At 43.1% G+C, this 26,580-nt stretch overlaps 1 protein-coding gene across 1 annotated transcript; it reads left to right on the top strand.

The window, feature by feature from the left end:
• Positions 1–265: 265 nt before the first annotated feature.
• On the top strand, positions 266–25,513 carry mdfic (MyoD family inhibitor domain containing). The gene is made up of 5 exons (XM_080050921.1): positions 266–567; positions 890–1,058; positions 3,124–3,234; positions 16,205–16,600; positions 23,259–25,513. Exons 2-5 carry the CDS (start codon positions 962–964, stop codon positions 23,510–23,512), a joined length of 858 nt encoding a protein of 285 aa, XP_079907047.1. The 5' UTR covers positions 266–567; positions 890–961; the 3' UTR covers positions 23,513–25,513.
• The last annotated feature ends 1,067 nt before the right edge of the window (positions 25,514–26,580 follow it).

The raw sequence follows: 26,580 nt of genomic DNA, 5'->3' as shown, positions 1-26,580 counted from the left end.
TTTATTTCAGTCACCAGTAAAACTTTAAATAAAGCTCTTCCCTTTTTTCAACTAGCCTACATTTAAAACATTTAAATGCAGAATAACATTGAAAACGTCCCAATACATTTTATTTGTAACATTTTATTTCGTTTTTTTCAGTTACACCTAACTTTATTTTGGGAGACACATGTTCAGGGAGGGCTTTATTCACTTCTCTGCCGCCAAGGGAAGTAAAGGGAGAGAAGAGCGAGGCTTCACTGGCTGTACTACAGGAATCCGGATATGATGAATATGTTTCAGACTCTGCAACTGTCCTGTGCAAACTACCGCCACTGAACGTCGAAGGCGTCGCGAGGAACATTATCATTGACATTTTTCTATATGTCAGCAACATCTATACAGAGCGGGACCGCGGCAAACTGGCAACTAAAGTTACCGAAAAAAGTTTTGGGACACTAAAAAGTTACTTTTTCACACGGTTTGTTTCTTTTTTTCCCCCCTTCCCAACGTCTCGGTGGAAGAGTTGGAGGAAGGAAGGATGGGAATAAGTCACATTTGAAGCGAGGGAGTTGTCATGTTTGAAAGGTAAGATATGTTATATAAACAATGTCTGCGTTTAGCTATAAACATCACTTAGCTGTTGCGATAACTTTTTTTTCTCTTAAATAAAAAGGTAGCGCGTGAACAAACGGGCTGCACATGGGGAGTCTCTCGAGCAAGTTTATGTAAAACGCGAGAGGGGAAATTTCCACTAAGTTTTTACTGTGGCTCGACGTCACTTTCTCGCCGTGTGTGAATAAGCAGACGACTCTCTCTCGAGTTGAGTAATGACCTACACGGTGTTTCAGTCTGTGTGTGTCTCTTTATGCCTGTGTTTATGATGATGAAGAGACGTTGGTTTTCACAGCGCTGAGGGCTGAGGAAAGGGAGGAACGTCGCCTGCTGTGTCTGTGTGTCCCCAAAAAAAGACGACTGTCTCATGTCCAAGGAGACTGTCTTTCCTCCGGATGGGCCGGCGTCAGGGCCAGGGAAGGGCCCCCAGCAGGAGACAAGTCCCTTGCTGTCTGTCTCACAAGGTAAGGGCACACTGTGTAACTTGCCACTAATCAATAACATTGGGGTTCAGAGTTACATGTGGGTGATGGAAGTGATCCTAGGAGATGTAGGCTAAAGTCCCAAAGCTCCTCCAGCAAGATGTCATTTAACGAATATATTATTAAGTGGTATAGGATAGTGAGACAACGTAATGCCCGTTTCTGCATTGATTCAAGTTAACAACATCATTCTGCCCTCATTTGGCGTGTCAACCAAATTCCTGTGGTTTGGAGCAGGCCAAAGATGTTCCCGTTCAAGCGCTCTACAATTTGCAAACATTTGATTTTAGTAACTCCTTCTTTAAGATCCACAAAGCGTGTATAGGCTACATGAAGCTCTCTCTTGTGCATGTTTACGGAATGTTTTTTTTTTTGTTTCTTCTTTTTCGCAGTTCTGCCAGGGCACCCAGTACTGAAACTATAGCTATAAATGTCAATGATGTATTCCATTCAAGAACTCGTAATGCTTGTGTAGCCAAACATGGGAGAGAACAAAATATGTAGAGGGGTGGAGGGGAGGAGACATTTAGAAAATGACTGGTGCATAATCAGCATTTATCAGTCTGCGTGGGACTAAAATCAGCCTTGTCTTTTCAAATTATATTCATGTGACTTTTAGTATACATCAGTATCTGTGCTCCAGTGTTAAGCCTTGATAATGTGTTTGCTTTTTTTTTTGTTCCTCAATAAAGTCTGAAGAAACGCCCTGGTGACTATTAACAGCAACCACAGCCAATTATAGTTTTTAATTAACTTTCTAGTTGCCCCTAAGATTATCACATGTAAAATAAGCTTACACCCACACCCCCTCCTTTTTCATTTTTCTTCAAACAAGCAATGAACCGTTAACCATCCTATTTATACCAAGCATCATTATGGCACTGTCAAAAAATAGCAAAGTAGGACAAAGTAAGCAATCACTGGGGCTGCTGGATTGCGGATGGATTTTCGCTGGACCTTCAAAGGCGCTCGCAGTTAAGACTGGATCCCCCCTCTCTGGGGACTGTGGATGTACTGAGAATAGAGCAATTTATTTCTAACTGTGATCACTAAATACTGCGATGCATCACACAGTACTGCTGCTAACGCCACTGCCCGCTCCCATGCATCAGCTCCAAGCTGAGATATGTGCCACATCTATCTGAGGCTGCTGGCCTGCACCCACCCGGCCCCTCTGCCCCATCCATCACTGCTTACAAACAGAGAGTGTTGTAGCACTGGAACAAACGCATCAAGCTTGGGTAAACGTGATTGCTAGGGCTTTGCTGAATCATTCTTCACCGGGTTTTTCTTTAGATCCACCAAAAGTGGCTCAAGAGTCAAGACACAGTTTGTATATGTTAGGGGAAAGCACGCAGGCCAAGAGAAAAAAAAATTGTGGGCTCCGAGCAGGAGTCTGGCAGCAAAGTAGTGTTATTGTGGAAGGTTTATTTACTGAACAAAAGCGGCAGTGTGCAACGAGCAGCAAAAGCGTCAGCGAGTTCTTGAAGTCAAAGAAGCCAGAGGACACGGCTTAAGAGAGATGAGGGGGAACTGTCTCTCGTGTTCTTTTTGCGCAGCTATCAGGCCTGGAGCTTTTGCCCACATGCTTTTTCCAATTTAGATGAATGTAGCCTTTATGGCAGTGAAAAGAAGCTTGGCAGGTAGAGCACACCCGGGAACAGACGGGAGAGAGAAAATGAGATCCAGAGCTCTGGCAAGGCCTTTACCTGAACCGCTCCCACCATGTTGTGTAACCATTTGCCAGCGGCCTCTTGTGTGTTTTTTCTGGCAAAGAGAGGCAGCGCTGCCTCGGCACCTCTGGCTCGTCCAGCTGTCCCTGATACTTTGTCCACTGCGGCTGACTGACCCCTGCCGTAAAAGTTTACATCTGTTTTTTAGGGCACGTTAACTTAAAAGACAGTCGGGTTTCGTAATAGGATAACGTTCAAGTAAACAAGCCTGTCACGACGCAGCATAATATTTTGCTGCTTGACTTTGTGTACAAAGGGTTTTTCCGTCTCCCGTCGACAATGTTTAACATGAAATGCTTGTGACCCCCTCATAGATGCCTGTGACAGCGAATCCTCACGAAGAACACCGTCTCCCAGGAAACCAGCCACCGAAGGACAAAGTCACGTGACAGCCGAGAAGCCTAATTACTGCGAGCCTGTAAGAAGTAAGTTTTAACGATCCAGGAAAGCTGTGGGTGGACAGCAGGATGTCATGGTGTTATTTTTAATGATAAACAACAATGGGCCGTTTAACTGGAGAGACTGGAAATCACTTGCACATTTTGATCTCAACTGCTCTAGGTATTTAGCAAACTTTATTTTTTTACCATGTAAATCGTTAAAATGTAATCTTTTTTGTTGTTGTTGTGAAACCGCACCAGCTGTCAAGACTAGTGGTATTATGACAGTTGCACACAGTGTACATGCACAAGGCAGGGTCAGTTGGCCAAGGCAAATATGAGCCTCAGTGTTTCTAATTAAAAAAATCCCCTCAAAGATAGCGCCAAGCTCTCTTGGCAAGTGAGTGGTAACATGCTTGCTCTCTCATTCTGCCATGGTGACCAGGAGTTGGCTCGTTTCTCCATTTTTGCTCCTCCTCCCAACCCTCATGCCTTCTGTTTTTAGAAGTGGGGAAATCCTGTTTGCGCTTCTGAAGTTGACTGTTTTAAACGCATCCTGACCACAATGTTTTGACCCAGTACCAAACATTTACCTTTCGGAAGCTAGCCAGCTGTTAGAGCATTTTTTTTTGTTCAACAGTGTCTTTTAGTGTGTGTACTGGCGGTATATTGTTCCTACCAATAATCTACCATACCAAAAACACATGTTTTAGATTTTTAAATGATGTTTGTTTTTTCTCCTACGGCTTATTATCAAATTGGATAACTTGTGGAAACCGTTGAAACCTGCATTTCAACCCTGAAAGAATCATGTTGTTTATGCTAATGTGCTGACACAGGGAGGCTTTACAAAACCATTGTTTGGCATTGAACTGCTTTTGAGTTATTAGCAGGTCTCATTAAGTCCTAGATGCACTTCTTGACTTGATACTGAGCTTGTTGGATTGCAGGTCTACTTAAGGAAACCAGCTAAAAGCTTTGCGTGCGTTTTATTGTTCCTTTAGAAGAGTGAGATGTGTCAGCAAAGGCTAATAGCAAGCTGATTGCTTCCATCCATGTAAGTGCCTCGCTATAATAAGGACTTGTGTTTTGCGTTTGACACAACAGTTCTTTTGTTTCTAGGTTGTTAACTTTTCCAGGGCGCCTTTTCCTGCCTCTTTTTGTTTTTTTTCTGTATTAAGCTTAATGATTTGCCAGTGGCTTGTTTACTGAATCAGCGAAGGAAAAAAGAGATGCAGTTGCAAAGAAAAAAAAGATTTTCTGTCATGAGGTCTTTTCTAGCTTGGCAGGTGTGTGGAGTATTGCACTTCTGGGGGAAGAGAGAAGCATGCTTTTCTTTCATCTCAGCAGATAAGCCCCTGTGACAACAGTTTTGCGTTGTAATTGATGTCACCCCCACCTCCCACCCCCCAACACACATCCTCTCTCTCTCTCTTTCATACACTTTCTCTCTCTCTCTCTTGTACACACACACACACACACACACACACACACACACACACACACACACACACACACACACACACACACACACACACACACACACACACACACACACACACACACACACACACTGTGTAGTGAGGGAATTTCAGAGGGAGGAAGATGTGCTGCTTTTGAAAGAGTTACAAGAACATACAAAAGTCATGTCAAATAAAAGCAAAACCCCAAATGCGTGCTGCTATAATCCTTTATGAGACGTTTGTGGTTAAATTGAAGTTAGCAATTCTTACATTAATGTTTTGGGAGGGGGGGCTTAAGATAGCCTATTTGTGTCATGATCTCACTGTGGTTTTGTTTGACCAATCAGATTGCTCACTAGCATGGGTAATTGAGAGCCCTCTTCCCTGCAGAAACAGGAAATCAATAAGAAATCATCTGCCTGCCTACATCCTGCTGCCCCCCTACCACCCCCCCCTCTGATGTCCCATTTAACGCTTGTGTACAGTATGTGGAGGGCGACTTTTCACAACAAGAGGAAGCCTATTGTAGTGTTGTACGAACAGCACTGATCCTATTTCAGTTAGGATACTATTGTTTTGACAAGACCCCCTTAAAAACCAGAAAGTAAACATGGCAGCGGCTCCGTATTCATTCAGAACTGTTCTTGGAGCACATACACAGCATGCGTTTTGTTCAGCAGAGTACTGTAAACACCCAGTGACTGAACCTCGCTACACAATTAATCATCACGTGTGACCTAAAAAAAGATGTATCACAATGACCATAACTTTCATAATTACTGTACACATTGTGGAGAGAAAAAAAAAACTTCAAGCAAAGGTTGTTCACAGGATTACCAACCAGTGCATGTTAGAAAAAAGTAGTATAATTTTGCCCTTCCTGTAAGGCCCCTGTCAGTTCCTCTGTGGCTCCTCCGTCCTGGGGGAGGAGGGAGAATCTTGTGGGGGAGACAGACATTCCTCAAGAGACTGCTCAGGGTTTTCAAGCAGCTGATATCTCCTGCAAACAGGGCCTGGGTTGCTCTCCCTAGCCCCTGCTTTAGGAATAAATTGCCACCACCACCCAGGACCAGTTTTAGGAGTTTAATCGTCACATTATTCACCGGATTGTCAAGTACCCTTTTTTTTTTTTTTTTCTTTTTTGTTAACGCCTCTGTGGTTGATAAAGATGACCTTACTAGTAGCTTCCGAAGAACAGGTCTGTTTTTTTTTCTTTTTATCACAGGGAAATTCTGTAGTTAGAATGGAAGGTCAAATAAAATGACTCTTTTTTTTTCCCTTTTTTTTAAAAAGAAAAACAGTAGTCTGGCCTTTGTGTGAATCTCTGATTGGGCTCTTTAGTGGCACACCTAGGAGGTTATTACCTGTGCGTAGAGTTGACCTTTCGGAAGTGAATTTGTGACCCCTAATAAATGCAGCAAAAACGGATTGTTCGACTGGGAGGGCACCTCATACTCGTACAAGAAAAGATTCCTTGACCGTGCAACAATTAAGATTTTTACACAAAACCCACAGAGTTATGATACTAGACATTTGAATAAGATGAAATAAAAGGGCAAGTGCCTCCTCATCATCATTCTCATCATCAGTGCTGAAATATTTGTTGCCGCCCAAGTGTTGAATCAACATTCTGCGACCGTCACAGTTTGCCTCATGTATATTCCAAAGTTACTTAAGTACTCCAAGTCTTGTTAACCTCTTGCAAGTTTTTTTTCTCTTTCTCCCAGCTATAGGAAGTGCATGGTTGTTGTTATGCAAGATTCATATCTTCATTGTAATCCTTTGGAGGCCTGTCTCTGCAGAAATGATGTGTCTAAAGCACAGGCCTATTATAAACTGAACCGTAATTTTCAAGTGATTACTTACCATTGGGTCATAGAATCAAAAACTGTATAAATAGGGTGAAATGCTAGTGCAGGGGTTGATTAAAATGGCCATTGTAATTCTACCTCTGTTGTAATTATTTTCTCATTGTCTTGGTGCAGATAGATTTCATATGGGAAATTTCAAGTGTGTTAATTAGCATATTTTACCCAAGTGCCCGAGCCTATTCACTGTTAATTCATTTTTTTCTTTTTTGAAAGATATTCAAAATACTTGAGCCAATTGATTAGATATGCATACCTCAATTTATGGACCGCAGTCTTTTGAAGTGCTTATGTTAAATACAATGGAACATATATGGATTTTGATTGTGGAGGAAGGGTGTATTTTTCTTTTATTTTTGTAATCAAGAATCTGGATATAAAGAAGGTATTTTAACACCAATTGACCTGCATGTCTACATGGTTCTTGTGCAGCACTTAACAGCCTTGGTCGAAGAAATATTCACATGTTTTACTTGAATAAAATAGCAATACACCTACTCCTTATAAGTCCTGCACAGAAAGGTTTATTGTAGTAAGTGGAGGTGGTGCAACTTTTAACCACTTTCTATTTATCTACAACAATTCTTTATATTTTTAGTCAATTGTATGCTTTTGATGTCAAATCTTAATCTGCAATGTAAGTCGTGGCTAAGTCGTCAAATACAAGCACTTTTAAATTCAGTGGGGTTGATGTGTAAAATGGCATACAATGGCAACAAGCAATTTGAAGTCGAAAACACCTGGAACTGCACTTAGGTTCACTGCTTGAATAAATGAGGTACTTTCCCCTGCTCCACATCTGTATAGTAAAATGATGGCATTCAAGTCGTTTTATGATGCCACATGCATTACAGATTGCATGAACCTAGCCACCTTTACCTTTCCTTCCCCTATAATGCTTTTGTGTCTGTTCAGCACAGGTGAGGTAGGTGCTCCACTCATATTTACCTCCTCCCTTACCCAGTGCCAAACAAGACCGTGTCAGTCCCTTTCACCAGCCACTCACAGGGAGGGAGGGGAAAAAATAAAAAAAATAAAGTCAGCCAGTTCAAATGAGAGCAGCACAGGCGGGATTACTTGGCCTCTAACAGGGTTTTGGCTCCAACATTAAGGTTAAAACCCTTTTCTATTACTGAGATCTCTGCTGATGTTGCCCTCCGCCAACCGCCGACCCCCTCGAGCTTCCCGCTCCTTGGCCCCTTCGTGTTTGCAGGTTCAGTGCCTCTGCGCTAGGTCATTCCGTCAGGCCTCCCCCCCTGATCAGTGGAGGGTGACCGGGGAGCAGCCAGGGGATGGCTCCCGCCCAGACACACAGACACAGGCCTGGCCTATACTGCAATACAGTCCCCCCCCCCCCCCCTCTCTCTCTCTCTCTCTCTCTTTCAGGCTAGAGCTAAAATCGATACAGGCGTCTCCGTGTTTAAAAAGCCACTCAGAGGCAGACGAGCACCTCTGTCCCGAAGGCTGATCTCTCAGCTTAAGGCCCTTGATTGGCAAGCCGAAGATGCGAGGCGCTGACCCACAGCTGTCCCATTAGCAGAGGGTTAATACTGAGATTGATACTGAGCAAATAAAGGAACTTGGTGTGGGGGTATTTTGATAGACTGCCTATCCCCTCTCTGACCCGGGGACTAGACCTTAGCTGTATTTTGGCTTTAAGGGTGGAAGCACAGCACTACTGCCAGCCTCCTCATCTATTGACTCCAATAGTGGCTGTGTTTGTTAGTGGATCATGCCACAGACAGATGCGTATACTGTATTTATTTTTCTGTGTGTGGTTGACTTGTCTTCCGCTGTGCACATGTTTGCCTTTTGTGTAGTTTTTGTATTTCAACTTCAACCTTATTCATGTCCCCTTAGGGCAATTTGTTATGCAGCAAATATAACGCACACAAGTGAACATACATAGAATATACATACATACAACGCAAAATACAAAGTTTTTCAAAGTTACAATAGACAGATTAATGCAGCCATCAAAACTGAAGAATTAGAATTGCCCCAATCTAAAAAGCACATGTATATATTTAAAATACATAGACGCATAAATAAATTCCGGGGTCAAGAACAAATGAGTAGGATTGTGCGCATGGGCATGTCTGCTGCTGCGCGCCAAATTTCAAACAAGTTTGCTGTGGAACTTGTACTTCGGCGAGGAGATTTTTTGAAGCTGGTGGAATATTTGAGTCATGGATGTAACTGAAACTGAAAATACCCCCCCACCCCCCTCCTTCACTCCTGCTCCGTTGCTCCGGTTTTGTTTTGAGTCGTTCGGCGAGGAAGAGGGTGGAGCACGTTTTTTGGAGTATGGAGCCTTGGCAGCTCCCTCAGGCCTGCTCTGAGTCACGTCATAATTTATCTTTCTAGAAATTGCGGTAGCTAGATGTGTAAAGCCTAAATCTGTGCAAGATGTGCCGGCGCTCGTGTATTGGGCTGTCTTTTTTTTACTACTACACTCTTTTCTCCTCTCTCGGATGGTGAGGTGCAGATGAGAAGGAATGGAAAAAAAAGGGCGCTTGACAAAGCTTAATGCAGAAACAGGCTGGTGCAAATTCATCTCGGCAATGAGGAGAGGAAGAGAATAAGGCTCCATTTAGTGTCTCTCTCACAGCAGCCAGGTTGTAAGGCTTTGAATGCTCCTTGATGTCTTGGCATTCTGCTACATTTAGTTGCACTCAAATTAGCACCGTGCCAAATTCCACACAACAGTGGAGGGGACTAGAGACTTCTGTGGTCTGAACTTGGGAGAGGCGGGTGGGGGTCTGAGTGAATGTGAATGACTCCCCCCCTCAACGTGATTCATGTAAGAGAAAATGGCATCTCGTCGGGAGTTTCAATGATTTAGATAGCAGTCAGACGTATTAATCTGGGAAAATGTTCCGTTTTAAAATCAAAGGATAATTGATGACCCCCCCCCTCTCTCACACACACACACACGCACACGCGCACACACACACACACACACACACACACACACACACACACACACACACACACACACACACACACACACACACACACACACACACACACACACACACACACACACACACACACACACACACACACACACACACACACACACACACACACACACACACACACACACACACACACACACACACACACACACACACACACACACACACACACCTTAACCAGCCCGATGCACTGAGTAGGCTGAGAGGTTTGTGTCGTCAAATCAAGCTCTTGTCTTTCAAGCTGCCTTCGCTACTGTTAAATGTAATTAAGCAGAACAAGGTCCGAGGGGGTTATTTTTTTCCACTCAATCAGCAGCAAAATTTGAAATTAGCGAATCCCTGACGCCCCTGCTTCTCTCTTTGTTGGGTTGAGGCAGTTGTGTTGGTGTGTGTGGGGGGAGGGACGGTTTCCTGGAAATAATATTAAGCTCCGTCTTCATGTGTCATTTCCCCCTTCAGCAGGTTGGAGAAGCCAAATTTGAACGACTGTCACATAGAATTAAAACGCTGGGGAAAAAAAATAAGTGTGTCATCGCCGAAATTGAGCTGAGCAATATAGTCTGACTGTCCAAGGCATGGGATAGCAATACATAGAAAAATGTGATGTTTCCTGCTTAAATGAGATACTACACAATGTGATCAGCCTTGACAGGTTGAAGACAGCTAATAGAGTTCTGTTGCAGGTTCCTGTTACACACACACACACACACACACACACACACACACACACACAGCATGTCACTTTGGCTGATGAGGATCCAATATCAGATTATCAGAGCAGGTAATTTAGCTCTCCTCAGCGGTCATCACTGTCCGTGCCGCCGCCATCATCGTCATCATTTTATCTTGGATAATTGCAAAACACTGTGTGTATGTATGTAACTGACAGCGCCATGATTCCTGTATGATGTCCAGAGTCCTATTTTCTTCCACATCTGTTGGAACAAGTGACATTTCTGTTAGCGCGTGTGTCAGGTCGCCATCCACTCTGTGTAAACACACGAGACGAGAGCGCCATAGTTGTGCGTGGCGCCCACATCTTCACACACTACTCATTTGCTAATCAAATGCCAGTTCTCGGTTACCGCCGGTTCGACAATCGACCAATTTGCTCTAATTTCACGCCGCTGATATCTGCATCGTATTGATGCTTATCACAGTTAGCGGGGCTTTGTTGTGCTCGTAGTCACTCGGCCGTCCCTTTCAATGTGTCCTCCTAGACAATAAAGAAAGTCCTTGTCCCGGAGTTTGGAAGGTCAAACGGTAAACGAGGCTTTGATACGCCCAAGGAAAATTTCAATCAGAGCCCTTTGTAATAACATTCATTGTACTATTTTCCTCTCTCTCCTCTGTCCCTCTCACTCTCTCCACAGTATAATTCCCCTGGTTTTGCGTCTATAAATATGGACAGGGAAGATGTATAATTTCTAATGAGAAAATATATCCCTTTGGATTGAAACGCAGGGGCTGCTGCAGCACGCGCTGCTGTTTGTTAGGAGGAGAGATGATACCTCGGGCTGTTTTGGCATAGAGAGGAGGAGGAGGGGGTGGTGGTGGTAAGAGGAGTCTGGCTAGGTCATTGCACATTTGCAAATTAGCATTTCAATCATGCAGGTACATGGCCAGCCGAGCAGAAAATATACATGTTTTTCTAATACGAGGCGCAAAAAAAGATAAACAAAACACTGGGCCGCGTTAGTGGAATTAGCATTTCAGAGCTAACTGTCGCTGTGCGTTCTGCCCGTCGCTGTTTTGGGACTCATCATAACTAAAGAATAAAGGCTGCCTCTTCCACTCTCATATTCATATTCAGTGTTAACTCCCAATCTCGTGGCATTGTGTAATAACGGCTATTAGGAGATAAATACATGATCTGGATTGCAGTGTTTATTTGGCTGACATGATGTGACATTTGAATAACTGTATGCTCTCTATGATGGGCATTCTAATAAGCCTAGGCAAACACCTTTCGTCTCTCTTCTCCCTCTTTCTCTCCGTCTCGGGGGCATTAATATTAAAAAGGACTGAGCTTTAGAAACACAGAGCTTGTGTGGTTGTTCAATCCGCTCCCGGCCTTTACCTGCGACTCATGGCGTAGCGGTGTGCAAATGAGAATCTCCATACTGCCCTGTTTGACCTCTGTGTTATATTTTCATGTTCTTGACTGTTTTAGAATTCTTGTTTATACAGCTCTGTTTCAGTTGACATGCATGCATGCATGCATGCATATTTCTTCCTGGTAGGTGTGCCTTTGTGTGTGTACAGTATATGTGTGTGTGTGAGATGATATCCAGTAGGCTTGACACACACACACACACACACACACACACACACACACACACACACACACACACTGCTCTTCTTTCTTGTGTCTTTTGGGTACAATTTTCACCTCCCTCCTGTAGGACCTATTTTCTGTGACAAAAAACGGAGGTGTTTATATACTGGGTTTTACATACAGAGCGATCCCCCACACAGCTCTGGTGCAGCTCCGGCGCTCTCCAGGCACTCCGGTGCTCGGTCCCCGTGTGGCGCAGCCGCTGAAGACTCAGTGACAAATGGCAATTATATTTGTGTGTTCTTCATGAATCCATCAAACACTGGCCTTTTAAAAATGCTCCCCAGATATTTGAGGCTGTCAGCTACTAGTAGCTGGGACCAAATTGGGATGCTGCTTAGACAGTCAAGAACCACTCACCCCCTAGTTTCCCCTGTGATGTGTGTGACAGCGTGTGTAGGGGAATACCATGTTTTATTCAACTACAAATGTACACTCTCAACAGTTGTTGATGTGCTGGAAATAGGGAGGTTACAAGTCCAATTTGAAGTGGCTGTGCGTATGTATGCGTGTCCAGTTCTGCCTCCAAAACATGGTGTTTTAATGCAACATGTCAGGTCGTGCGCGTTCAGTTATCTCAGGACACCTACCCATCTCTACAAGCTTGTGGCAACTGCCAGAAAAAAAAAAAAAAACTTGCCTGAGCTGTTCATGTCAAATTATGATGCAGGTTGTGTTTCCCTGCTGTGGAACCACACAGTAGCAGCACCTCTGTCTTGCTCCATCAGAATTGATTAACAGACCCAGCTCCTATCTGCAGAATTATTTTTCCCGTTCAAAAGTTTCTTTACCGCATGATATTATCTTGAAACTATGTAGCCCAAGCTTATTTACAGGGTACACCCATAGTAAAGGGTCATAAAAGTTGTACGCACACTTCTAAATAGTCTATTATTTAGTCCGCAGTCAGATTTTAATTTGGACAAACTGCAAAAGAGTTGCTCGATTCGACATTTCCAGGTGGCCAAGTTAAGGCTGGCTTTTTCCATACTGTTGCATATTCTATGGAATAAACGGCACACGTTAAATTATAATTTGCTATTTAATTTTTCTATCACATCATATAAAGTGGAACTACTTGATGCCCCAAACTTACCAGCATTACACCCTTTCCATCAGGACACACTGTATTTCTGCTTTTTCTCGTTACGTCTTCATTTGTCTCGTGCTGACTGTAAAAGTCTGTCATTGCCATCCTTTGACAGTATCATCATTATCATGACCAATGATTATGAATATTAGTCCATTGTGTCCATTCATCTTAGTCACCACGTTCATCAGGATAAAAATAATGACTTTGTATAGAGAGAGACTCTCCAGGAAGCAGCCACTGGAGCCCACCACTTTTATTTCAGCTTTGCAGTGTGTTAGAAACCTGAGTAGCCGCTTATGCCCACTGCGGTTTACGTTGTGGTTTCTTAATAACTATTTATACTTTGTTAAATTGAAAGCTTGACTTCCTCAAGAGGAAAGGTAATTATGCCTCCCAAGTCTCCTTTGGCCTTTTTGAGCTTGTGTGTGTGTGTGTGTGTGTGTGTGTGTGTGTGTGTGTGTGTGTGTGTGTGTGTGTGTGTGTGTGTGTGTGTGTGTGTGTGTGTGTGTGTGTGTGTGTGTGTGTGTGTGTGTGTGTGTGTGTGTGTGTGTGTGTGTGTGTGTGTGTGTGTGTGTGTGTGTGTGTGTGTGTGTGTGTGTGTGTGTGTGTGTGTGTGTGTGTGTGTGTGTGTGTGCGCTCGTGTGGCTACTTCATTTGAACCTAAATGGTGGAAAAACAACTGGGGTATTATTATGCAAGATGCTATGGGCCTTGTTAAGGAACTGTCATGCAGTTTGCTGTGCTGTATGAACTTGACAATACTCGAGACGAGGTGCAGTGTTAGCCGTGATGTGTGTTTGGTATGGGCTCTTTGCAAATGAACTTGGACATGTTAATCATTAGCTTTGGACTGGGATTTCCCCAGTCGTACGCAATAATGTCAGCCTAAGCTTTTTTTTTTGTTTACACATCACAATATGTAAACCACATCTGAGGAATTGAAGAACGCGAGTGTGATTAAAGGAGTTGGCTCCGTGATTTTAATTTCAGGATGCTGCCAACGTTAAAACATGTATTTGCCAGCGGTTATCCAACCTTCTTGATGTGGAAATGTGGAGCATTTAGCAAGAATGAATCCAAGTTGCTTGCTAAGTTTGTTTCTTTCAAAATAGCTCACACATCTTTTGGAATAGCTAACGTTGGGTTTTGAGATCCCTGTTTATTGTAAGAGTGAGCGGGCTGACTCAACTCGACTGACTCAGAAAATAAATCAAACAGAAAACCTGTCCTACTGGTCTGTGCCATCTGAAGTAACATTTACTTAACCAGATTCCAACGATGCCAATTTAGAGATTTAACTTGAAAGAAAACATCTTTCTGATCAAGCAAAAAAAAAAGTCCTCCTTGGCCACTGAAGTAAGAAAAGAACCCTACTGTCGTGTAAGCGTGTGTGTTGCTGGATGTCTTATTATAATGGTTTCCTAGTAAGGATTAAAGAAAAATAGACTGAAAAAATGCAAGGTGCACATATTAAAAAAGAAGTGAAAAATGTAAGAAGTGGCAGCTGTCAGGGGGCACAACTGAAGAACAACAACAGACGTAGCCTAGACTCCTTGTTAGCAGGCCTCCGTCTCTCTTCACATTGTCATGGGCAGGCTGCGAGGCTTTTGTCTTTTGGAGGAGAAAATCCATCAACCTGGTCTTAAGTCACTGCATAATGAATGCTATCGTGCGCTACCCAGTTGTCTTAATTCAAATTGCACAGAATCCTGATCCCTAAAGTCTATATTTGTTTATGGAGGCAGCATGCAGAAAGCCCAGAATGAGGAGAAAGGCGAAACCCAGTGTGTGTATTTAATTGCTTTGTTTTACATCCACATTCACGTCCGGCCTCTCCCTGGGTGATGTGTTGTTAAAAAGCGTGAGGGCCCGCTTTCCCACACTCTCTCCCTCCTCTTGTTAACCGTAATTGCACTTGTTGGTGTGCTGACAGACAGACAGAGATGGGAAGAAATGACCAAGTGTTATATTAAGTTCGCATCCACTTTTGAAAATGTGTTGATGTTTTGGACAGCTACACATTAACAACATAACTGCGGCGTTTTTGTGCTTGTTCTACACAGCTATTAAATAAGGCCGAATATAAGGTTAAATTACTCTATTTTCAATGTATATACAAAAAGTATAGAATTGTAAGAGAAAATAGTAAGTATGGTTCACACAGAAAAAGAAGATGAATAATTCACAATCTCTCAAGTTAAGCGTGCACTGGCGTGTGCGTGCACATGCACTGCGGCTCTGATGTGGAGGGGAGGTAAAGTAGGAGTAGGTCCCAGTAGAGCTGAATGTGCAGGTGTTCCTCTCAGTAAAATGCCACCTTCTGTTGCTCACTCACATCCTTCGCCGCCTTTCTGATCAGACAGGTCGCTGTCTCCTGACTTTCGGTGGCTGTCACACACACAGGCACACACACACACACACACACAACACACTTAGAAAGACTGGTTGAGGCCATCTCTGAGCTTTCAGAGGAAAGGAGATCATTACCGTTGCAGACAGCAGCTATTTTGTATATGCACACTATCACAGGCTCTCTTTCTCTTTTTACTGCATTAATCTCCCTTCCTCACACGCTTAACTCACCTGGGTACTACTGTTCCCTACAAATGTCTTGACTGCCTACAGCAGTGGCTTCTGTGAACCTGTCTCATCTGAGCTGACTATCTCTATCCGCTTCTTTCTGTCATTGCAGGTTGAACTGTTTGCCATGTGATCGATATTATCACGTTAGGAGATGGTGGCAAGGTTTGCTGAGAATAATTTTCGCTGATTGTGGCGTGTCGCCATCAATGTGTTCGGTTTTGTAAGAACTGAACATCACAAGTGACTTTGTGTGTGAGTAAAAAGGAATGAGGAGCAGCAGAGAGTGCAGACGAAGTTCTCTTTAGTGAAAATCAAGTTACCGGGTTATCAAGCGTTTACCCGCGTAAGGGTAAAATGAATCCACAACTCTTTCCATTAAAAATAGGGACTACACATAGTAGTTGAGTTATGAAAGTTATCCCTTGTGGGATTTTGTATTTTAGTATTTAAAGCTATAGTGCATAACTTTTTCATATAAAATAATGCCGGTTTCATTCAAGCCAAACGCTAGACGAGTTGACACAAAGTTGATTTAGACCATTACCTCCACAAAACTCTTCTTGTATTTCTCAGTATGGCAGCATTTATGAAACTGGTTTAACAACCCCTGACACTGGCGCAGGAGCTCAGAAAAATTAGTGAAAATTATATATATATATTTTTTTTTCTTCTTTCTTGTCTCCCTCCAGCTCAACCTCAGTCTGAGTCTCAGCCGGTGGCCTCGGAGTGCCCGGCCGAGAGAGACGCTGGCAAGGACCAAACAAATGGTTTTCACCACAGCAGCTCTGGCACGCCCGCGCTGACTAACGGCAACGGAATCCACCCTGGCATCGCTGGTGCCGGAGCCACGCGCACATGCTCCTGCGGTGCCAGCATCAGCCCGGTTGCAACGGGTGTGTCGGGCGGCCATGGCAACAAAGCAACGGGAACCGCGACGACAACGGAGCAACCCAGGCGGCAAGCGTCCATGCCCGTGTCCCAGAGGATGCAGAGGAAGCTGAGGTCCAGCCTGTCGGTCAACAGCGACAGCAGCCGACGCAGCAAAGGCAGTTCAACTGGCTCCCAGAAACCTCCTTTACCAGAGGGTCAGTATCCACTCTCAAACTGATGATCACACACAAACGCACGCACACACGCAAGCACGCACACATCGCAATCTGATACTAATACAAACTTTCATGACAATCCTGTGCTTGCATGGTTCACTTTCTGCTTATGTTGGTCAACAATTAATTCAATTGGTAGTGGGGATGTGTCTACAATCAATGGCGGTTGACGATGGATGACTGAAATACAGCAAACATTTCTCCATGTTCTAAACTGATCAACGCTGTACTGTGCAGCTGCATTATGTAGGGAAAATATCCATATCCTATCTGACCGGATTTAAGTGAGGAAAAAAAAAAGATCCCACAGTGAACAAAAAAAAAACACTCCATCACCTTCAAAGCGATTTCTTTGATGCTCCGAAGCTATTGATAATAAATTCTTACCTCCTCTCACCTTTTAATGATGGGAGTGCAAGACCTCTGGTATTTATCAGTCCCATCAAAGCAAATGACATCTTATCCCCCCCCTGCTCCTGCCGCTTTCTATATTCTTTTAACAACAAGTCAGGAGAGGGTCTGCTTTTGCCATGCTGGGGAAGCCGTCACTTTGTCAGGTGCAAGGGGCCTAGGTGAGTCCAGTAATGAAGGCAGGTTGGCTGCTCCTTATCCATTGGGGAGATAGGTGTGACCGTCTAACGAGGCCCGGAGAACATGGGGTGCCTATTAAAAGTCGTGACCAGCCTTCTGCCTGGCCCCTCACACCTCTCCGGGCCTTCTCCATCTCTTGCCTGCATCCAGTCAGCACCACCCCTAGCCCTCATTAACAGTGGCCCTGCCCGTCGCATCCCCTCCTCTAACCATTGTACTCCATGACTCTACTGCTGTTTGTGGACATGCATGTGATCTCTCTGTGTAGCATGGAGGCATGTTTCTTTTAAAGGGGCACTATGTAACTTTTGGCTGTTTCAGAGAAGTGAACATTTTCTAGGGTGTATTGGAGAAACTGAATAGACAACTTTACTTGCAGGCAAACTTGGAACCCTAGAACGTGTTTTTGAATTTAGAATGCTACCTGAAAAAGTTACTATTTCTACTGTTGTTGTTTACAGCAGTATGGCCCACAGCTTATTCACAAACATTATTCTTGTCTTGGTTCCAGGTGCCATACAATGATGAATTTGAGTCATGATGATATAAGCATTCAATCCTAAAAATAACATGTTGAATACACATGTTTTGTAAACTCACTGCAGGCTCTGCATATGTAAACAGATCCCCCTACCGTGATACTGCATAGTGCACCTTTAATTTAGAGGGCCACCTATCCATCCAACTCAAAGCCTTTGGCGTTCCTTCTTTTTATGTGGGTTTTTTCCTCCAAGGTGAAGATGGAAAATAAGACGCGATGTTATGTGTTATTGAAAGAATCACAATGGTTGAGATATATCTTTAAATAAAAAAGGAAACGTGGGATCTGAATTCAATGATGCTTCACTTGAAATATGCATCAGATCGAGTTGTTTCAGGCGAACAAAAACAAGGAGGCTCACTCGCACATCCGCAACACCTTGCAAGTAAATGTGGGATGCATACATCAGAGATATTCCACACACACACACACACACACACACACACACACGCACACACGCACGCACGCGCGCGCGCGCGTCATGTTTTCAACAAAAATAGAACATAAGAAAAAAATAAAACATCAACTCAACAAGTCTGTCTCATTATGGCTTTATGTGTTGCTTATTTGCGGAGGCGAGAGCTCTCAGAATCAATATGTTCGCTCTCAACTATTTATTTCCCCCCGGAAAACAGCCAAGCTGTGCTGTTTGAATGTTTACACGGATTAACATAATCTGTTTGCCTGTGAAATTAGCCTCCTAAACAGCCCCCTGAACACAGGAAATAAAAGGCGTAAGCTAGCACTGGGGATTCTGACTGCCGCTCACTGTGTTTTCTTGGCACATGCCGTTGGCACCGTAGCCAAATCTGTGATAACACCGCAGCTTCTAAAGGACTCATTTACAACAGTGCTTTTGTTCAGCGGGGCGGGTTGACGCAACTCTTGTCATCCAGTTTGTGTTTTTGTTAATCATGTGTAATCAGTTAAGGTCTCCAAGCTGCTTTAGCCTCATTTAGAGATTTAGGGCCAAGGCCGCGAGCACATTTCTTTGCCTAAGCTTCAATGTGTTTGTGTGTGTGTGTGTGTGTTTGTGTGTACGCGTGTGTGTGTTGTGTAAGCCCTAGTCCTTTCTAGCTTTTGACTTTTCCCATAGTCATGCATTATAAACAGGCCTGCTTTCAAGTGCATGTAGTGGACCTCTCCTCCTTTCCAGCCCCTGCTTTACCCCATGTGTACCCTTGTGTGCATTCCCATGGCCACCAAGGCTCTTCTTTTTCCTCTGATCTACCACTATCTCTCTCTCTCTCTTCTTCTATACTGTATGTCTAGCCAGTTTTTGCCCCTCGCTCTCCCTCTCTTTTGTGAGTTTGAATGTTTTGCACAGCTTGCCGCTCCGAGGCCCATGCTGCTTGTTTTGTGTCATGCCGCTCCCTTTTTTTTTTGATGTTAGCTTTCCAGATGTCTCAAACTATATCCTCTGAGGCGCCGGACGCTGTTTTTTTTTTTTTTTGCCGTGTGCAAAAACTGCCGGGCTTCATCGCCACTCACTGACATTAAACAGGGAGCCGGTGTCAGTGTGTGCTGTTCTGTCTGTCTGTTGCTTGGTTTCACTCTGTGTCTCTGTCTGTCTCTCTCTGCCTTGCGTCCAGCTCTCTTGTGTACAGTATACGGCTTTCCCCCTCCCTAACTGGCTTCTCTTAAGATCCAGACTAATCGCTGGTGTTGAATTATACATCCAAGTGAATAGCTGAGATGGCCAGTCCGCTTGCTTAAAGCCTATGTACTGTGTTTATATCAGCATTCACACTCTACTGTTAACATTCTCAAGGCTGGCATGGCTGTACCCCTCTGGGTCCTTCAAAGTTTGTTAGGCTGAACTTTGAGTTTATTTTTTATTTTTTTTGTGCATGGAGAGCTATGGCCCTGGAAGCGTTTATTGTTCACATTGGTATTTTTGTAGCACTCAGTCAGATGGCACTACACTGCAGTGGATTCCAGTATAGATAGAACGTGGTATGAGTTTTGTTATGCCAACATGAAACAAGTCCGCATTCGCCCAACAAAAATGTGCTGCATGCCCACACCAGATGTTCAGTAGCGAAGGATTTTTTCTTCCATCACTGCCAGTGTTATGGCCTCAGATAAGGATAATAAGATGCATTCAAACTTCAGACTCACACACGCACACGTACGCGCACATCTGCTCACTCGTTTCATGTTCCCCTCGCTATCTTGTTTGTATCACAGTCAGGGGCGTTGCACCAAATTCTGGGCCCCTATACAGGAAGTCCTGATGGGCCCTCTGAGAGGCGGTCTCTATGTTTGTCTATAGTCCAAAACGTATGAGTGACTGGTCCCTCTCTGAGCCAGATAACAACACAATGTTTCTATTGATGAATGACCAAATCATTACGCGTACTTGAACACAACCCCTGGTCTAATGACTCTTAATAAACATGCACACACACAGTGTTTCTCACAGGAATTTGGGAGACTGTGTCGTGGACCCTGGACCTTCTAGGGGGGTCCGGGGGAATGCTCCCCCGGAAGATTTTTTTAAAAATGTTTAAGTAGAATTCATCAATCTGGTGCACTTTGAGAAGAAAACTAAGGCTAAATCAACTGTTTCCTATGTAAGCTATTTAGTACTATTTTCTGGAATAATTTATAGACACAGAATGACCAAAAAGCAGAAAGAAGAAATGTACATGTTTAAAAAATCCAGTCAGCTTTGGGAATTTTCCCTTCGTTTGTATTTATTAATGGCCCAATATAGGCCCCTGATCTTCGTAGCCCCGAACAATGTTATTTAAAAAATAGCAAAAATGTACTGACGAATGAAAGGCCCCTGATATATATATTTTTTTCCTAAATAACATTTTTCGGGGCCTAAATTGAGCCAGTAAAAAAAATTAAATAAAAAAAATACGTTTTTATATTTTTTGGGTGCAGCCCCCCTCTGCCTTGGGCCCCCCAAGCCTGTTCGCAGTCCTACGGCCCTGAACGGAACTGACCATCGTCAGATGCTCATAATTACCGAGTAGAAGTTGAATGCGTCATAATACAATACAATGCAGCCTCTGAATGGGCGCATAGGCTACTGGAGCACTGTCAGACAGTAATATGTGTAAAACACATAGTCACTGTAGTAGTAACGTTCAGTTATTATAACTACAGTAGGAACCGTTGCTCTACAATGAACTGGCGACTTTTTTTTTTTTTTTCTTAAATGAACTGGCGACTTGATCAGAGTGTAGCGCGGCCAGATGACAGCTAACGTAGGCTCCAGCCTGCGCCCCGTCAAAGGTAATGTTATGAATAAACAAGTAGTAGGGTAGGCCTAATTGTTTCAGCCTCCCTCTGTAGTTTTACTCTCACCATTCTTAGAAAAACTGTTTTTGATGTCCTGGGCCCCTGCTCTGCTGCTCATAGCCTACTCTGGTCTCCTTCTCATCTCTTTTCTGGTGTGCGAGCTTGTGCTTTTTTGGGGGCATCCTCGCCTGCTGGAGTTCACTTCGCTCGCGCTCACTTAATTCCAATGAGGAAGAACGAACCGCGGGGTGGACCAAACCATTTTTTAAGAAGGGGCCAAGGGGGTTATTGAAATGATTACAATTAGAATATTGTATGACTTGTGGCTTTGTTCTAATTCGGACTCATTCGTATGATTATATATTAGTTCACTGTATAGGCCTACACAATAATTTTGTCATAGATTCTACTGGGGGCTGTGTGGGCCCTAGCTGGCTGTGGGCCCTTATAATCGTCATAACCTTTACCCCCTTAACGACGGCGCTGATCACAGTCCGCAAGTGCTTCTGGTCAGCTCCGCAGCCCCTGAGCATTGCAAAAAAATAGGGGGGAAAAAAAGGAGAAAAACTCCCCTCTACTTTGATTAATCAAACATGAGCATCCAGCGGTCCACAGCGGGCCTTCCCATGCCGCCCTCCACACTCTCCTCACTTTCCCGTTCCCTCTAACCCAATCAGTAACAGCTCCTTCTGACAGCTCAAGATGGGCTGATGAAAGTTATGCAAATGTGCCCTGTTTGTAATGCTATTTTTCTGCATACATCCACATCATGTCTTTTTAACACTCCAAAGCAGTGGCGCTGCGCTGGCCCTAGTTCAAAAAAGGGAGAGACAGCTGCAAGGAGTGTATGCCAGGCACACTTAGCCAGTGATTTTCAGTGTGATTTACCGACTCTGAACTACAGAGGTTCTGGTGTGGAGTGATGACAGGATTAATTGTGTACATTTATCTCGTATTACTGCCACGGTGAACAGTGTCTGCGGGCTACATACAAACTCAGTTCTGTATTTAACCCAACCTTGTCAAACATTTAAGATTTCTTTTTTGCTTCCTTGTAACCCGCATTGCATATAGAGTTGTTTTCAAAATATTGCAATTAAGAAAAATAACCTTCAGCTTTTACAAAGTGAGTAATAATTTTAGAACAATGTTTTTCAAAAGCAGAGCAGGTATATTAAAGGAATACTTCACCCATACGGAACCAGCGTTCTATCATTATAAAATAACTATTATAATATAATGAATGAGGTTTTTCTTCCCTCAGTCTTCCCTTGGCCCAGCTGTCCTGTTAATCCTAACCCTTACTGTGATGTCACAAGAAGGAAACTGTAGGGTTAGACAGTGAGACCATAAAACACTCTTTCTGCCTTTTCTCAGGCTAAGATGATCCGATTTCAATTTTTTCTGCACATTTATACTAAATAGGATCTCCGAGTTCAATACACCTTCATATTCTAACCGGTGAAGTAGGCCTTTAAGGTCCCTGATTTTTATTTAAATGACTGGAACACCTCTATACTAAAGAGAATTTAAAGCTTAATTTAATCTAGTGAACCAAATAAAATGATGTGGGAAGAAAACTCCCAAACTACTGTATCAGTGAAAGTTTCTCTGTAAAAATGAAATGAGTTCTTTGTCATTACCTACGCAACACAGAGGCTTTGTAAGGCAACTAATTCAGCCGTTCAGACACACATTTGTGACGGTTAATGAGTGTATTGGTAATTTAACGGGGAACTCTTTATTGCTGTGAAACAACAAGGCTGAAACATGCCACCAGCTACTTAAAGCGGGCCTGTTTGGAGGTTAAATGTTAATCAGAGGTGTGAGCAATCGCCAGCATTAATCCAACTATTTACCGGGGAGAGACTCTTTGGACATTTTGCTAATCATCTTTGTGTGATCGACCTTGCAGTTTGAATGATAATGGCACAATTATGCAACAGTCCGTTAATCAAAACTGCGGGACGGAAAATAATTTCTATGAATTTCTCTTGTGTTTTTTCCTCTGCCCCGCTCATATCGCCCGCCTTCTCTGTTCCACCTGTTCTGCCTGCCGAGCATGGACGTCCTCGCTCACTCATTAACTCTGCATTCTTTTACTAATCGCCGCATTCATTTCCATTCCGAAACACACACACATGCATCTTTTTATTTTGTATATTTTTGTATTTCACAAATTTGCCTTTTTTTGTCCTTTTGGATTGGTCGATTTGGGTCTGTTTTTTGTTCGACGTGTGGAACCCCCAGACTGCTGCGTCCACTGCATCCTGGCCTGCCTGTTCTGTGAGTTCCTGACTCTTTGCAACATGGTGGTGTCTCAGGCCTCGTGCGGCGCCTGCACCTCGGAGGCCTGCTGCTGCTGTTGCTGCGGCGACGACCTCGGCGACGACTGCAACTGCCCCTGCGACGACATGGACTGCGGGATCATGGACGCCTGCTGCGAGTCCTCAGACTGCCTGGAGATCTGTATGGAGTGCTGCGGCATCTGCTTCCCCACATAAGGGGATAGATAGATATAGGCCCTGTGTGTGTGTGTGTGAGGTAGACCAGTGTGTGTGTGTGTGTGTGTCTACAGGGGATTACTGGACCGCTGGACGCAAGAATAGAAGGAAAAGACTGCTACTGCTGTCACTTTGAATTCAGCAGCAGACAGGGGGAGTGTGTGTGTGTGTGTGTGTGTGTGATGGTCAACGTGTGTGTGTGTGCATGTGTGTGGCAGTATGGTATGCTTGGGTAAAGCATGCTTTCAAAGATTTATTTCGACACTGGGCTTCTCCATCAAAAACCAGCTCAGCAGGGACTACAAGTAACTCCAGACATATAAACATGTCAACTAAATCAGTGTATAGTTTAAGTTGTTTCTGTTAAGTATTCTATCTTTTTTTTGCGTAAGAAGTATTATCTGCAGACTGCTTTATGGATTTTATTGTTACATCAGGAATGCTGTATAATCTTGCCTCTTTTTTTATTTTTTTATTTTGATGACCGACTTGTTGCTTACACTAAACCAAATGATTCCATTTAATGATTATATTACAAGACATGTTATTTTTGTTCTGATCAAAAACTGAGGTTGCAGTCTTAGTACTGTACAACACTGTAAAAAGGTCATGTGACACTTCAGACATTCTTAGTTGCATACTGTAGTTTTGCAAAACTGACTTTAATTTTTTACACATATCTACTGTAGAACAGTTGAAACTGGTGAAATATCAGAGGTGAAAAAAGAACAGGAAAAAGGACATCACACCATTGGCTATTTTCTCAACCCTAAGGAAAAGAATGTGCCTTGTGTCGGGATGTTTTTTGCTTTTACATTTACATTTCAAGCAATTGCTTTTTATTGAAGTGGCCTATTATAACTGAAAAAAACTACACCCAATTTTGCTGTTAAGCTCCTAATTGTTTGCTCATTCCTACCAAGTGCTGGACGGTCCATGAAAGCGTGTACCAAAAAAATCTCATCTCGCTCCTGATTTGGCAGTATTTGAAGCCTTGGGTTTACTGGAAATACAGTGCAGATACTCACATTGTATACAAGGTTCTGACCAGCTAACTCTACATTTCTCTGCAACATGAAGGTAAACAATGTGTACAGCTTACGTCTTTATCCCTATGTGAGTCCTCCTTCAATGTTAGCCATCAATGATTTAGGCTTTTGTCAGCTGCGTATGGTACAAGTCTTCTCTGAGATGATATTTAACATACATACTGTGTAAGTATGGCTTGTTGAACTGCACTTTGTTCACGAGGGCTGTGATAAGGAATTAAAAACTGGTGACCCTGGTTGCCGTATAAGCGGCTTTCGTGTATCAAGCCCAAGTAACTCTCAATACAAAAAAGGGAATCATGAACTGTCATGTTGAAATGGTAAACTAATGCAGGGTAAAGGCAGTTTTCTTCTCCATTTTTTTTTCTTGTTCCTTTTGAAATTCTGTGTATCTCGAGATGAGTTTAGTGGTGAATCACCAGTGGAGTCATTTTCTTGTCTCGGAGATCCGCTTTGATGTTGTTTAAGTGATGCTACTTAGCGCTGGCCCTCATTAGCACTGCTTTCTAAATGGTAACAAAAAAAATGTCCCTTCCCGACGCGAACAAAGAGAATGCGCTGTCATGTACGGCCCGTCTTAATGGTGCACTGTTATTGTGTACATGGAGGTTGGATAGGCACCTCTGCTGCAGATAGTGTGCAGAAAGCAAGAACCTCATTTTCTAATGTTTATGATTAACTCACGGCAAAGTTTGTTACAGGGCTAATGTGTCAAAAAAACACTATATAGATAATGTGAAGAATTCATCTATAACGGGGAACAAAATGTATACATATTAGCTACAGTAGTCGTCCTCTTATACTATTCTGTTATATGATTTGTATTTCCATGCCTTACACTTGATCCTTCTCATTTTCATCTCGATGCATCCTAGCTCTTTATACTCGTTTTGTACATTATTCTTCAATCTCTAAAGAGAACAATTTTTTTTTTTACAAATAAAACCGTACCAAATAAATGGATGGTTATTGTTTTGCATTTATTTTATTCAAACAATAGATTTTGTGTCCATTCTTTCATATGCCAGTTGTTTGACCAGCAATTTCTTCTCAGTCCACTCTGGGACAAGTGTGATCAACAAGCATTTTTGCTCTGTGATTATGGAGTCGTATATATCTTATGCCTAGACACAAGAGTTCAAATGTACATCTTTATATTGTGGACTTGGTGGTAAACCGAAAAAAATACACAGTTTTGGACTGCTGGTCCGACAAAGACATTTGAATATACATGTCAGGGCTGTACAGTGCGACAGTTTTGATCGCATTTGCTACTGAAATTGATCACGTGCGATGATGAATACGAACCCATTAGCACTCGTGCGACAGCTTGCTAATGAGGAGAGGCTGTCTTTGAAACACAGAGGAGAGATGCACAACACTGCTTAGAGGGCTCTACATTAACACTGCGGGTAAATGAGTCTTAGGAAAGTAAGTTATTGAGTCCACCCTCCACTTTGGCTGGTGAAAGATGTGTGCTCGGGATCTGTGCGGGTGCAGCGATTCTAGGTATAAAAACTTCACCAACGGCAATTACCGGAAGGAGACGGCACATTACCGCAGTTAAGTTAGCTCGTGTACAAACAGAACATTTCCTGTGCGCCTTCACATTAAAAGCCTGTTATTAGCCAAACGTTAGTTGACTTTTATTTTGAAGCCGGTAAGAACAGGAAGTTAGCGCTTTTTTCTAGCTTGAAAGGCAACTCATTCAGCTGCAGAGAGCAGTCAACAGTAGCCTAGTCTATTTACAAAGTTTTAAATAAGCCACTGAAAAGCTACTCCCAACACATTCACAACAACCTATTTAATTTATCCTAAATTGTACCAATATTTATACTTATTTATTTAATAGGCTATGTTTAATGTTTTAAAGTTTGGTTTTAATTAACAGAAGGACATTATAATAATAATTCTGAATCAGCAAAAAATTGCAATTGGCAGGTTAGATTCTTTTTTCTAAATTGCAATCAGTGCACCCCTATTCATTCTTCTACAATTATTACTGCACACACTAGGATA

The sequence above is a fragment of the Ammodytes marinus genome, assembly GCF_949987685.1.
Source record: "Ammodytes marinus genome assembly, chromosome: 22".
NCBI lineage: Eukaryota > Metazoa > Chordata > Actinopteri > Uranoscopiformes > Ammodytidae > Ammodytes > Ammodytes marinus.
The sequence above is the reverse complement of the archived record's forward strand: the minus strand, read 5'-3'. Positions and strand labels throughout refer to the sequence as shown.